The sequence below is a fragment of the Glossina fuscipes genome, unplaced genomic scaffold, assembly GCF_014805625.2.
Source record: "Glossina fuscipes isolate IAEA_lab_2018 unplaced genomic scaffold, Yale_Gfus_2 61, whole genome shotgun sequence".
Lineage (NCBI taxonomy): Eukaryota > Metazoa > Arthropoda > Insecta > Diptera > Glossinidae > Glossina > Glossina fuscipes.
This window is the reverse complement of record NW_023998433.1, coordinates 6,383,546-6,397,514: the sequence shown is the minus strand read 5'-3', so window position 1 is coordinate 6,397,514 and position 13,969 is coordinate 6,383,546. Positions and strand designations below refer to the sequence as shown.

Genomic DNA, 13,969 nt, shown 5'->3' with positions numbered 1-13,969 from the left:
TAGTATGTTTTTATTTCTTCGCCTATTTTTTTCTTTATTTATTAAAAGGAAAGTCGGTAAAATTGTTATTGTAAAAAAATAATTTGATTTAAGCTTATAATAAACGAAATATTCAATGTTTTAAAATCAAACACAATGACAGACGATTTTTAATTTTTATTATAGCAAAAGCAATGATAAGAGTTATAAGCAAATATTTTTTATTTGAAAATTATTTTGGAATCACAAATTCAGATTTTTTGCAATTAACGAAAAGCGTTAGTATTAACCTATTTGCCCTAAGTAATTGATGTTTAAGATCTGTTTGAACACAAACGTTTTTAAACGACTTATGACTCTTGTTGTGCACTGTTTAAGATTAAAATTCAAACCAAACACTTTTTCGGAATTTCTTTCTTAATAATTAATTAATTTATAAATTACATCTTTTTTCCTTAGAAATTGCTAGATATTTGAACAAACCATGGCCAGAAAGAAAAGAGAATATCAATTTTTTACCAATTATATCGAAATCAAGAGGCAAACAGTTTGTATATGTGAGTTAAATAAATCATTCTTACTTAATTCTTACAAAAGTTGGAGCTTTACTCATTCAGTAAGTAAATAAAATTCGAATAAATTCATTTGATTGTCAATAATAACGCAAATATTTGTTGACCAGTAATTGGCAATATTTTTCGTAAAAACATTATTTTATATTATATAAGTTTAGAAACAAACAAAAAAAGCAAAAAAATTATAAACTTTTTTTTTTAGTATTCAGCAATGTTCAACAAATCGTTTGAATCGTTTTAAATAATTTATAAAATATATAAAGTGTTCATTGCCTATTGCAAATTTATATCATCCCGACAGAATTTCCTGACATCGATGTGAACGTGGATATCTATTGTACAATGTAATAAAACTAATAATAAGAAGTTTAGTAAAGAAATTAGTTAGCAATTTGCCTGGAATACAAGGCAAGCCTTCAAACTTCCTTAGGAATTAAAAACAAAAAAGTGAGGCAAGTAAGAAAATTATGTTCGGTTGTAAGAGAATCTTTTACATCCATCACTGTTATCCTAAAAAAGGTTAAAACAAAGGAAAAGAACTAAATTTTCATATTCTACAATATTGGAGGGGCGCAGCTGATTTTTTTATTGTCTGAAATAAATTTTAAATTCGTATGGTGTATACGTTTTCCTTATCGCGTTCACAATTTCTGTTGTATAGGCGCGTGGGCGTTGTAGGTGTATCCTTTGACCGATTTGGTTCAATTTCAAATTGTTGCGCAAATTTGCAGGTGATACTTTCATTTTTGCGGATGGGAGAATATTTACTATAGATACCACAATGTTCGGCAGACCGACAAATGGACACGGACTTGCTTAGGCGTATTTCAAATTCGAAACTGACCAGAAATTTATTTCCCCGCCACCCGCAGAAGATTCATCAATTATTTTTAGCAGGGGGAGGTTCATCGCATAGTAAAGTTTAATGAGAAAGTGAATTTAAAATTGGGATCTACCACTTCTGTAGTCGCGCAGGTGAAATTGCTTATTTACGCGAAAAAGACCGAAATAATTAACAGTTTAGCCGGTCGCTTTGTCGTTACCAGCCTTTACCAGCTATGATATAATAAAAATTAACTTTAAGTGATAAGTAGTTATTGTTACACCCTAAACTTTGTGATTTTAAAGAAGAATATTAAGAATCACCCTCTGAAACGGTTCAACATTGTCTGTATGTCTATCTTACTTGCTTGTATTCAACCTACAAGCTGTAATTTTTGAGATATTTTGATGAAATTTGTTATATAGATGTGCTTGGTCCACAGGGATGAGCACTATTTAAGGTGGTTCGGATCGAACCACTTTTTCAACCACTTCCCACATTGCGTCTTATTTTGAAGAGTATTTACATGAATAATTATATTAAGAAAAGTGGTGTATGGTATTTAACGGTAAGTCTGGGCACACTCTAATATTTTTACTCGTTTTTCAAATCAAAGGATTTTTTTTTTTTTTTAATTATAAGTTCGTCGTTATTTAGTGGAACTTAGCTGAGACTATTAAATCGTAGAGATCATCGCATAGATTTTTGTAAATTATAAGCTATATGGGTTAACTAAAAACCAATTTATATAATCAAGTATTCATGACGAATATGTAACAAGCTTATATTCTTGAGTAACTTATACCAAATTTTCACTTGCAATCAAATGTAGGAAAGCGTTTGTATGTGCTTTACTTAGAAAATTCGTATATTGCGTATAATCATTGACGATCACATTTATGTAAAATAAGTATGATTATGACAGTCGAATTTGTGCATGTTATGAGATCATCACATCCAGCTTAATATATATCTCTTGTTAGATTATGATGCTGGAGGGGAAGGTTTAGATCTGCTTAATGTAAAAAGCAGTTTCTTCAAAAATTAAAGAATTTATGAAATTTAAGCATTTCTTAATATTTTTCAAATTTAAAAGTTTAGAAAAAAAATTAATATATTTTACTTTCAAAATAAAATAAATTTATATTCTTTGCTGTTTTTTTCTCCCTTTTTTTTCTTTTCTTTGTAACACTTAATCAACCTCCCACTTTCAAAGAATTAAAACAATATCAATCTGTTTACGAACAAGATGACAGATAACTAATTTTAATAATAATCGCAAGCAGAAAAATTATTTTGTGACAGAAATTTATGTTTTCGCCTCCTTGGAATTAAGTCAATTTGGGAGCGATATATAGTTGTATATTTTGCGCATGCACTCACATACAGACGAACAAATGTATATACGAGATTAGTGGAAAGAGAAGACGAAATATATAATGTTGTGATTTATATATATTTCCGTTTCGTTGCAATTTCAGTGAAACGAAGAATTGCAAGCGCCTTATAAGTCTGATAAGAAATTTTTACATATTTAGAGACACGGAGACTGAAGATTTGTAAGAAAGAGTTGAACAAGAAGTGGGAAAAGGAGAGTTGTTATTGCAATGTGGAATATTAAAATATTTCCGGGAATAAGTTGAAAGTAATGTGATCCAATTAGTTTATGCTGCCACTAATTTTCCATAAATCGTTGTAATGTGTTGTATAATTTTTGGTGAAAATACATGATTGTACATGTGAATGTTCCATAAGTATGAAATAATTCCCCTGAACTAGACAACACAAACACAGTCTGAAGGGGGCTATAAATCAAATCACAAAAATAAAAGAAGAAAAAGAAGCTCAAGCCGAAATATAACGATGATGACGATTGAGTTAAAGTAATGGCTGCGTGGCGATATCATCAGATATATGTGAGCTGTCTGTATATATTTATATGCATGAAAAAATGTTTACGAAAAAAGAAATGAATTATGCGCTTGTTTAGCTGCCTAAGATCCGTGGTAATTGAGAGACAACAAGACATGTATGAATGTGTGCATGTATGCAGTCGAATGTTGGAGAAAAGTGCACTCTTTATACGTATAAAAAAACTGATGCCTTTACGAAAAAAATTTATTTATTTGATTTTTGTTTTTATTAATGTTTTTTCTTTGCTGTTATGAAAATTTTTAGGGGCGAGTTAAGGTTATGAAACTATACTTTATTTTTTTCTCTATCTCTTTCATTCTTTCTTTCTTTCTCTCTCTCTATCTCTCTCTCTCTCTCTCTCGCTGTTTCCTGTTGTTAGCTTAGAAGTGGTGGTAAAAGATTTATAGTCATTTAAGTTATTTAAAAAGTCTTCCATAAAAAGAGAACTGATGGCCGATTTTTTTTTTTTCGCTTTTGGTGTTTAAGAAAATATTATTAATATTATAGTTGGTCACATGAGGCAAGGTATCTTTTGGAAAATACTCATAAATATTTGGAAAAATTGGAATTTTTTAATAAACTGTTAAAATTATATTTAATTTATTGTTTTCCTAAAATGCTTTAATTGGTTCGTTTTTCGTGTTTTCTAAAAAGAATTTTAACTCGAAAAAGATTGATTTATAATTAACAAATTATGATAGATTATGAACGGTGTTTGTTTTTAGAGGAACATAAAAAAAAACATAATAAAAAAAATTTGTCTTTTAATTTTTTGAATGTAATTAGCAAAATAAGCTGTAGAAAATTAATTTTGTTTTTTAAGCTTACTTGCAGTTTAACGAGTTCAGGATATTCCTTGGTCAGTTTGGCTAATTCTTGATAATTGTCTTTAGCCATTGAAACAATCCATTCTTTGGCTTTAGGGTGAGCCAGTGTGACTTCAGGTAACTCGTTCTCTTGAAGCGAATGCTAGAAATAGAAATAGATTATCTTTATTTATTTAGATCTAAAAAAGTTTTAAAAATATTTTTTTTCATTTACGAAATTTCTTATTGTTTTTTGCTAAGCAATCTAGTCGAAGTAGATCGACGTTGAGAAGAGGAAGCGTCAAGCCACAAAAGAACTTTAAATAGAATTCTACTACACTAACAAAATTGCCTTCTTTTCACGGAATTCGTTGTGATTTAAACTAGCTTTTCTTTTAGAACAAAGTAAAGCATTACATATTTAAGTCGCATGAACTGTAGAATATTTCGTTCTTATTATTTATAGTAAAGCCTTACTGGGATGGATTTTGAATCCGCAAGAAAATATATAACATCTGTAAAGCCTTTTGTTAATTAAAGACGCGTCTATTACGATCACTATCACCTACGTTTTTACATAGTATCGATAAAAATATGCTATAAGTTGTTTTTTAAATGCATAAGCGAAGACCGCGAGTATATTCATTTAAAAAAAGAGGTATGCAACGTCCAGAAAGAAGCTTCAGAGATCTTATAAAATATGTATATTCTTCACCAGCATCAAACTTCGACACACATGTCCGCCTGTCTATCCCTGTAAAATCTATGGTAAGTATATTTTCGTTTACAAAGATCTGGATATTGATAAAGAAAACGGATCAAATCGGCAAACATGAACATGTGCCTATGGCGCACATAAACTGAAAATATCCCTGGACTGCAGTAGACATATCATAAGAATCTTCATCATTCCACAAGACTGGGAAAAATCCGTTGTGATCACTCAATATTGCAGAGTTTGGAACTCTTCTCTCTTTTTTTTTCATTTTTTTTTTATTTTTTTTTTTATAGTCTTTTTAAAATAAAGATATTGGGTATAAAATGTTCGGTCGTAGACGACTGTAATTTTTTTGCTCGTTGATCTTTTGATAGCACCACAAGGCAGTTTATTAGTTTTGTCTACCACATTTTGAGCCAAAGGAATCTCAAGAATACATACACGGACCGGTAAGTAAATAAATCATCAGGCAGTACATGTTGCTACATAAAGAAGATTGAAATTTTTGTGGTGAAGGTAACAATATTCTTTGAGATTAAAAAGTGCTTTATAATAGAATCTCCGAGATTTAAACTACTAAAAGTTTATTTTTTTCTTAAGTACATTCTCCCAAGGCGCAAACGTTGAGCTAAACTCAACATTAGTTTAGTCGACAATAAAAACATTGCCAAATAGTACTTGGATCCAAAAAATATTTCGACATTTATTTATTTTTATTTCCTCTATTCATATTTATTTGAATTTTATTATACCTACTGGTATTAAGAATTCATTAAAATTAAAACTATAATATCCTCTCCATTCATCAAATTAAAAAGTATAATATTCTCTTCATGCAAGAGAATTTTCGCAAGTTCCTTAAAGAAGGAAGCCACTGGAAATTGTAGAAGAAATCCTTTTTTTTTGTGTTAACTACTCGAGAATGATATACAAAGATGATTGTGGGCTTGGCAAAATTTTAAATGGCCTAATAGTTTGATTTGCCGAACATGGCACTGTGCAGGCGCTTGAAGTTTTCCTCCAATAATTTTCATTATTTTTGTTCGAATTTTTCACAGGATCTTTAACAATAGTATTTTGAGGAAAAGGACGAGCGGAATTTTCAAAAAGTTAATTTCAAGATTATTTATTAAGAAAAGATTGGCTTTTCTAAAAGTGAATTTTTCAATTCGAATACTCGGAAATCACAAAAAATTAAGAGTTTTAAAAACTCTCTTCTACTTTTTTAACTATACAAATTTTTTTTTTTTGCATTTGGATTTGAATTAGCTGCATTAGTGTGTCGTGGAGTCGCTTATATTAAACATGCCCCGTGATCATGACTTCGGTTTTACCATTTTTTAATATTTCCCAAAAAAAATTTTTTTTCTTTATACTTTAATATATGTTTAAAAACTTCATTTCTGTTATCATTAGTTTATTAGCTATCGTTCTTCTATCTCAAAAATTGTTTGTAAAGTTAAAAAGACTGTCGCAGTGGCTTACCTCCTTAAAGAAAATTTATTTGTTTGCATAATTTAAGAAACCGAAGTTTTCATTTTCTTGCGTACGAAGCGAAATCTCAATGAAGGAGGCTACATAAAAAACACACAAAAAATCTGCTAATGAATGTGTTAATAAAACCATTGTAGGGGTATAATCTGGTTCATTATTTTTCGTTTTCTTACAAGATTCGCATGTTTCAGCACACATGTGTGCTTATTATTTATGGTTAACATTCATTTCTTTTTCGGCAACTAATTACAATATACGCGAAACTGTTACGTTTGGATATATGGGTATGTTTTCTATTGTCTTCCAAGTAGATACACGTTTATATACGCTTTGCCTATCTTTCATACATGCTTCTATAACATAGGAGCCCACACACGCATTTGCACACGTAATTTCTGTTCCTTTACCTTTCCGTTAAATATGTCTGCAAATGAGCGTGTGTTCGTTTATTATTATTTTCGCTATTGGTGTTTTCTGCTCTTCAGTAATAATAGTAATGTCTGTCTTTTGAGAACAATTAGCAACATAATAAATATTGTTTATATGAGAGCAGCATTCACAGCATACAGCGCAACATTGAACAAATAAACCAAAAACGTTGTGGACGCACTAGCGATAATGAGATTACGCGTGTTGTTCTTTTCGAGTATCTAAGGTCGTTTTTTTGGGTGTAAAGCATAAGGGGACCAATACTACATGCACACACACAAGCACACACACAATGAAAAAAAATGTTGGATTTATTTGGTTTTTTTTAGCACGTGCTGTTAATACCACTCGACTTTCACAAACTTAGTTCAGCTTCCGGTTATAATTATAACATATGATAAAAAGAAATAAAAAAAATCTCGGATAATTTTTTATTAAAAACAACCGAAAGTGTCTTACGTTAAGAGGAAATATGAAATATAGATCCTGTTGTAATATTTTAGGACTATCAAGATTTAATTAATTAAAATTGAATAAAGTGATCAATAAATAGCAGAGCAAATCTCTCATTATTTCATATATTTAGTATCGAATATGATGGTTATATACATAGAAAGTGCATAAAATTATAATTAGTTCGATATTCATTCCATTGCTTTGTTGAAATGCAAGCACGCTCATGCTAGTTGTTGCTTATAGTTTCGGCAAAAATTAAACAAACTTCCACTTAAATCATTGGTTTAAACGAACTGGCTATTGCGTTCATCATTTTGCTGTAAGCAACCTACTGTTACCCATCCCATTCTGTCCGATTTGTATACGATAGGAACTTCTACTTAAATCCAACTCAAGCTCTATCGGTTAACATTCCTTTTAAACAATATATAGATTTTTAATTTCACAACTTAAATTGCATGTGTACCGGCGACTATATCGATAATATTGTTGTTTCAAGAATTATATAAAGTTTTCGTAACTATACTCATGATCTTAAGAACTTAGTCTGTAAAGCGGCATGGATTTAGGAAATAAGAACTTCTATGCTCTGATATGTTATAAATGGTTTGAAAAAGTTGTCAACTCTTTTTCAACGCTACAGTATCTAAAGTATAGCTTATCTGGTTAAAAAAATGCCTCTTTCAATAAATAATGAATAAAATAGTGAATAGAAAAGAGTGAAACATATATTACCAACTGAATGTGTGTGCTTTACCTGTCATAAATCATACAATATTTCTTCGAAAAGTCAAGCGACTTTTTTTCGGAAGTAAATTTTCTATACCGAAATTTTGTTTCATTAGTGCAACAAAGATCTGAGACATTTATCCGATGTTTACACAATTTTTTTTTTTTTAATCTTTATGAAAAACTTGATTGGCTGGAGACCGTCTTACATTTTGAAAAACGCTTTTAATTATTTTATGGATTTATTGGATCGCACGCCTTATAAAAGTTTTCTCGAAATGTATATCTTTACATGCAAGCAAAGTACGAAATTTAATTTTTAACAGTTTGTTATAAAAATTGTTGAAGAATTGTGTTAGGCTAACTAATGTAGGGTATTGCTCGACTATAATATCCTGATACAATTTTATAAAATGTGCAATTCACATTAATCTAAACATACATTAGCACAGATTTCGTTTAAGGAAATTTTGTTATAAAATGCTTCTTAAAGATAGATTTTACTTAGACTTTCTACAAGGATTGATAGGGAAACTTTACATTTAACCTTATTCGTCGCTCTTCATCTCTGTTTTGACCATCACAGATTTGAAAAACGTCCAACAAATGGAGTAGCTTTCATTTGTAAACTCATATTTGGTCCTTTTTATTCTTATGATTGCCATTATTATTATTATTATTGTTGTTGTTATTATTGTTGCCCTTTGTGTTTAGTTGGGAATATAAAAAACAACCACAAAGGGCCCAATTATAAATGTTAATAAAAGGAAATAAACCAAAACAAAATAAAGTGTTTTAGGGAAAAATCAACTAGCCGACCACAACCTTTTCATCTTGTTATGCGGCAAATATGCTTGTTGGTACATCATCTAAGTGTATCCCGGAGCGGTTAAATTTTACAACTTAACAACAAAAACAGCAACAAAAATAACAGCAATATAACAACGACAGAAATAATAAACATTCGTTTAGACAATAAAGTTAAAAAAATATCATAAAATAAAAACAAACCAAAAGTAAAATTCATCATGGATATGGATAGAACATTTACCAACAGTAGTTTGTTAAAAGCAAATTTCATAAAAAAAACAATGAATAACAGAAAGACTGGAAAAGTGGTAGAAAAAAAGCATGTTGCAAAGTGTTTAAGACCGATTAAAATTTAAGGAATACTTTACCTACCGTAGCTTTATTGTGCATCATTGCAGACAAACAGTTATATCAAATTTGTCGTTACGAGATTGCGCGAATATATTCGTCCGCTTATCTCTTTAGTTATCCGCATGAGCAGCCAAGTAGGTAAGAATTGCAACTACAAGGCCAGTGTTCCCGGGTCTAAATCTCAGTGCGATAGAGTTTATTTTAGTCGTAGCTATTGGATACTAGGCTGCGGCCACCGTTTCTCTATTTATTTATTTCTTTCCATTTCCTCACTTCTTTCTGGCAATCGCCGCGTTACGCGAATAGGGGCCATCGCCTAAGTGATTGGTCATATAAAAAAAGAGTTGAAGACTTTTTGTATATACTTACTATCAAAGCAGCTATGTCCGTCCTTGATTTGCTTAAGATCTTAAGACCTTAACTTATAATAGAAAATTGATACTAGACCGCTTGTTGACGATCTTACATTTAGCATAAGAGCTAAATGATTTTTGTATATTTAGCTTAATCATAATTGAATTTAATGTAATAAGTGTTTAAGATTGATTCAATGTTAAATTCAGTTGTGTGCACGTTTGGTTTGCTTTATGCTTCCTTTTATAGCCAATACAATAGAAGGATTTTATGGTGAAACAATGGACTCTATTTTACGGTTTAATGAAACTAGTGTCCTACGAATTCACATTTTTCTCTTACCGTCGTATTCAATATTAAATATTGAACGTGTATATGTAAGCTCATATAAGCGTACCAACACAATATACGGTCTTATACATTGCCAATCGATCAATAAGTATCAAGACCACACGAAAAACATTATTTTTTACGCAAAATTCGACTTTATTGGTACAATCATTTGGACGCTTCTTTAACAATTTCGATAACGAATAATTTTAAAATGTTGAAATCTACTTCCGATTGCACCAGAACAACCACCTTCTGCCTGAACATTGCTTTCAGTATAATCGCCATCCGTACGATTTCGTTTAAAATGAGCAGACCGCGAAATATTCTTGTTTTTCACGGAGAAATGTTCTCATAACACTTTTCAAGTTAATGCTGAGTTTTTCACAGTATATTTTCGCAGCCATAATAGCAATATTTAATCATCATATGAAATTCGAACGTTTCCCTTACTTTGAAAATAACAAAGTATCATGTAGTATCAATAATATCATTGTAAATTGTAAGCAAATGATCGAAATTGCATGAAATTTCGATTCTGCTTGGCCTTAGAAGTGCAAATAATATGATTTGTTCGTTATTGATAATGTCAATCCTGGAAATTATTGATTAATATATTACATTTTGCTTTGATTTGTTTCAAAGAAGTTAGTTATGGCCTTTGTTCCGCATTAACATGGCTACTTAGCCGAAAGGGTTGGTTATAAACATACATATTTTACATAGACATTTTTTCCAGCGCATTTACGAACTGCTGTAATATGTGCAAAGGATATACATAGATACACCTTAAAAGGTTTCATTCAGCGCTATTGTTTTTTTTTTCTACTGTCAGTTGCTGTATAATGTGTCTAATGTGTTACGGTGCTACTGCTATTACTTAGTAAGAACCATTTTGTGGATTTTCGGAAAAAATGTCTTCAAAAATGAAAATGTTGAAGAGAATAAATTTTAAACGATAATGAAAAATAAACAAACTCTATAGGCCCTACGATGAATATGTGATTATCATCCTTCCTCTTTCTCCTGAAGTGATATGTAATTGTTCGAAATTTTACTTTTAAGTTTACAAACATTGACTTCTTTCTACAATTGTTTCACTTCTGGGCTGATTAAAATATATGTAAGTTTCATTTGTGAAATGCATACCAACTTTTATTTTTCAATCTCAATTGTTATTGATTTAAGAATGCTAACAGTAGACAAAAGCATAGACGAATTGATTTGCATAAGAGACAGATATGCTTAGATGCATTCCGAATTTGAAACCAACGAACAATTTATATATACCCTGTGAGGTTTTTGAAGCTTGTTTCCGTGCGTGAGGTTTTCAAAAAAAAAATTCAATTATAACACGCTTTATAATTGAGGTGGGGTGGTCAGTTTTTTTAATTTTTTTGCACGTACTACAACATCACCTATACAATATGTGTTCAAAGTATCACAAATTGATCCATTGTAGTTGCCGAGTAATGAGCAAAAACTAAGCCCTTATTCATTTTGGAAAAAACAAAAAGGTGCTCATTTTAGATAGTACTGTAGATTTGTCTTTCGATCGATGTGGCCTATTTTCAATGCCAACCTATGTGCCACAACCGACCTTTGTGCCAAATTTATAGTGAATAGTTTCATTTTTGCGGGCAATGTTTAACACGCTGAGACTCACTTTAAAATCAGTGAGTCCTTCCAAAACACACATCTTTTTTTGTTGTTTTATAATACTAAGTGTATAGGACTGCTGTAAACGTCATATGCATCGGCAAAGGAAATTGATGTTTATAGACGTCATTTACGTCAACGGGTTAAAATGTACATTACACAGACGGACATGTTTAAATCGATTTAGAATTTGATGCTGACCAAGAATATATATAACTTATAGAGTCTGCGTGAAAATATTCCGCATCCTTCGGTGGTGGAACAAGGAAAGAAAAAAAGCGTAATGATTAGTAGTACAACCCATTTTTAGAAAGTTCAAAATTGTGCCCAGTAGCGGTACACAAAGACGGGGTGCCAATAAATAATTTTTTTATATTCCTTCAGATTTATACTTTCATACATTAGTTAACATTCTTACTTCTTTTTTAACAAAAAATTAGAGCAATGACCACATCTTTAGAGAACACAGGGGATTGTTTAATATTCTAATATATATTTAAATTCAATTTCTTATTCAAGACTTCAGAACATTTTGCAGCACCACATTTGAGAATAACAAAGTCAGTACAATATTTTTACTTACTTTTAACTTTTGGATAAGACCAAGGGAAGCGTTTTTCTTCTTTCTAAAGCAAAGCTCTTAAAACTTCCAACAACATGCAGATAAACCTTTTTCGACGACATCGACGATATCTTACTGTAATCAGACTACGCTCATTTTTCCATTTATTATAAAACGTATGATAAAATTCGTATACCTTTGTTTTGTGGATTTGTTAATTTGAATTTGAAAACAAACTCGCTTCGAATCTACTATAATAATCATTACACATTGGTATTAAAGTTTTCCTGTGAGTTGTTCTTTAAATGAAAATATAAAAACTTTTACATGAAATATAACATTTTTTTTTATGAATAACATGCAAACACTAGGGTTTATGTTGAGCTTTATGAACGACTTTATGAGTTTCTTTTCGCGACGAAGGGGATTGGTGATAAGCATTTTAGAACACTTCAATATTTTTTTCTATCGAATTTTTAACGTATTTAAGACAATGAAAATTAATAGAAAAAAAATATATATTTATATATATTTATGTTTAAAAAAATCATTAATAATTTGCAACAGTATAAATACTCAATGTGTTACTTAGCAGATCTTATCGATAGGTAAATGCGTAATGAAGATAGTGAAAAAGCGACAGAAACAAAGATAGATGGGCATCATATCAAAATGTGCAACATAATGGAAATTTGTCAAGCGTTACGGAAAAATCACTTCAGATCAGTGTTAAAATTTTTGAAAAGAACATTTTCCTTTGATACGTATGCATTTGTTTGTCTTTCTATTTGATTGCCCAAGTTGTTAAGTTGTCAAACAATTGTCAACCATTCAGGACTGTCAATCAAAATGTATGAGATACATGGATGCAACACATATGAATGTAATCGAACTATCAGAAGGCGTGCAGCAGGATTGTATACAAAAAATGAGAAATACACAACTACACAAATATGTATATATGAATGTATAATAAGAGATATATAGATGAATGAAATGCATCACCATGCAGTCAGCTAGCATATAAAATGCATTTAAAAACCTATTTATGAATTACACTACAAAAACAACCACAACAATGAAATGTAATGCAATAGGATGAACATATCAACACAACAAAGTCTATGGTGTCAAAAGTCAACTTGTCAACTGCATGTTAAAATTGTATTAAAATTGCCAAGCATACCACGTACAGCATTAGCATTAATAACAAACTAAATCGATAGTACAGTTGTAAGTAGAGAGAATCATAGGACAAACAAATAGATCTAAATGATACAGAGTAAACAGAAACTATCGTTCTTGTATACATAATATATTTTCACGCTTAACGCTGGGAAGGATGAGAAGTCATGCTAGTTATACCAAAGTATGGGATTATATCAGATTTGTTCTTGTGTTTCTAATGCTTACAAGTACGCTTCGATAGGTAATCCAGTATATATATACATATTCGATTGTTTCGAAATTTTGAATATTGTCATTCACTCACATTTTTACCATCTATTGTTAGAATCATTATATTGAACTAAAAATTGTTGCAAACAATTCTCGCAGCCGCCTGAAGTTCAGTGAAAATAAAGGAACGAATCCGATTAAGTAACTCGTTTAAAGTAAGAGCTTTTATTTATTAGCTTAAATCAAAGATCCGCCTTATGGCCTTATGGTATATTTAACTCTCTTATTTGTTTTCTCATGTTTTTGAAACACAAGTTTTTTTCAATTACTGTAAGATAATGAATCGGTCGTCGAACTGTCAGGCACATAATTAACAAGAAACATTAAAATTTTTTAATTTATTCTTGTTTAAGGTAAGGTGTCCAAGGCATACATATTATTACATGCTGTTCTTATATAATTCACGCTACCAAACATTGTTGATACATGTAAGTATGTGTTCATGCGTATACATAAACACGAACACATATGCATATATTGATATAAATACAGTTAACTAGAAACAAATATTTGTCAATATTT

At 30.4% G+C, this 13,969-nt stretch overlaps 1 protein-coding gene across 3 annotated transcripts in view; it reads right to left on the bottom strand.

Annotated features, from left to right (window-relative positions):
• Nucleotides 1–13,969, bottom strand: part of LOC119638010 (ankyrin repeat domain-containing protein SOWAHC) — a 127,889-nt gene that overhangs the window by 100,931 nt on the left and 12,989 nt on the right. For all 3 annotated transcript variants that reach the window (XM_038034521.1, XM_038034525.1, XM_038034524.1), the window contains exon 3: nucleotides 4,120–4,260. In XM_038034521.1, the coding sequence (XP_037890449.1) occupies nucleotides 4,120–4,260 (141 nt within the window). The remainder of the gene's footprint in view (nucleotides 1–4,119; nucleotides 4,261–13,969) is intronic.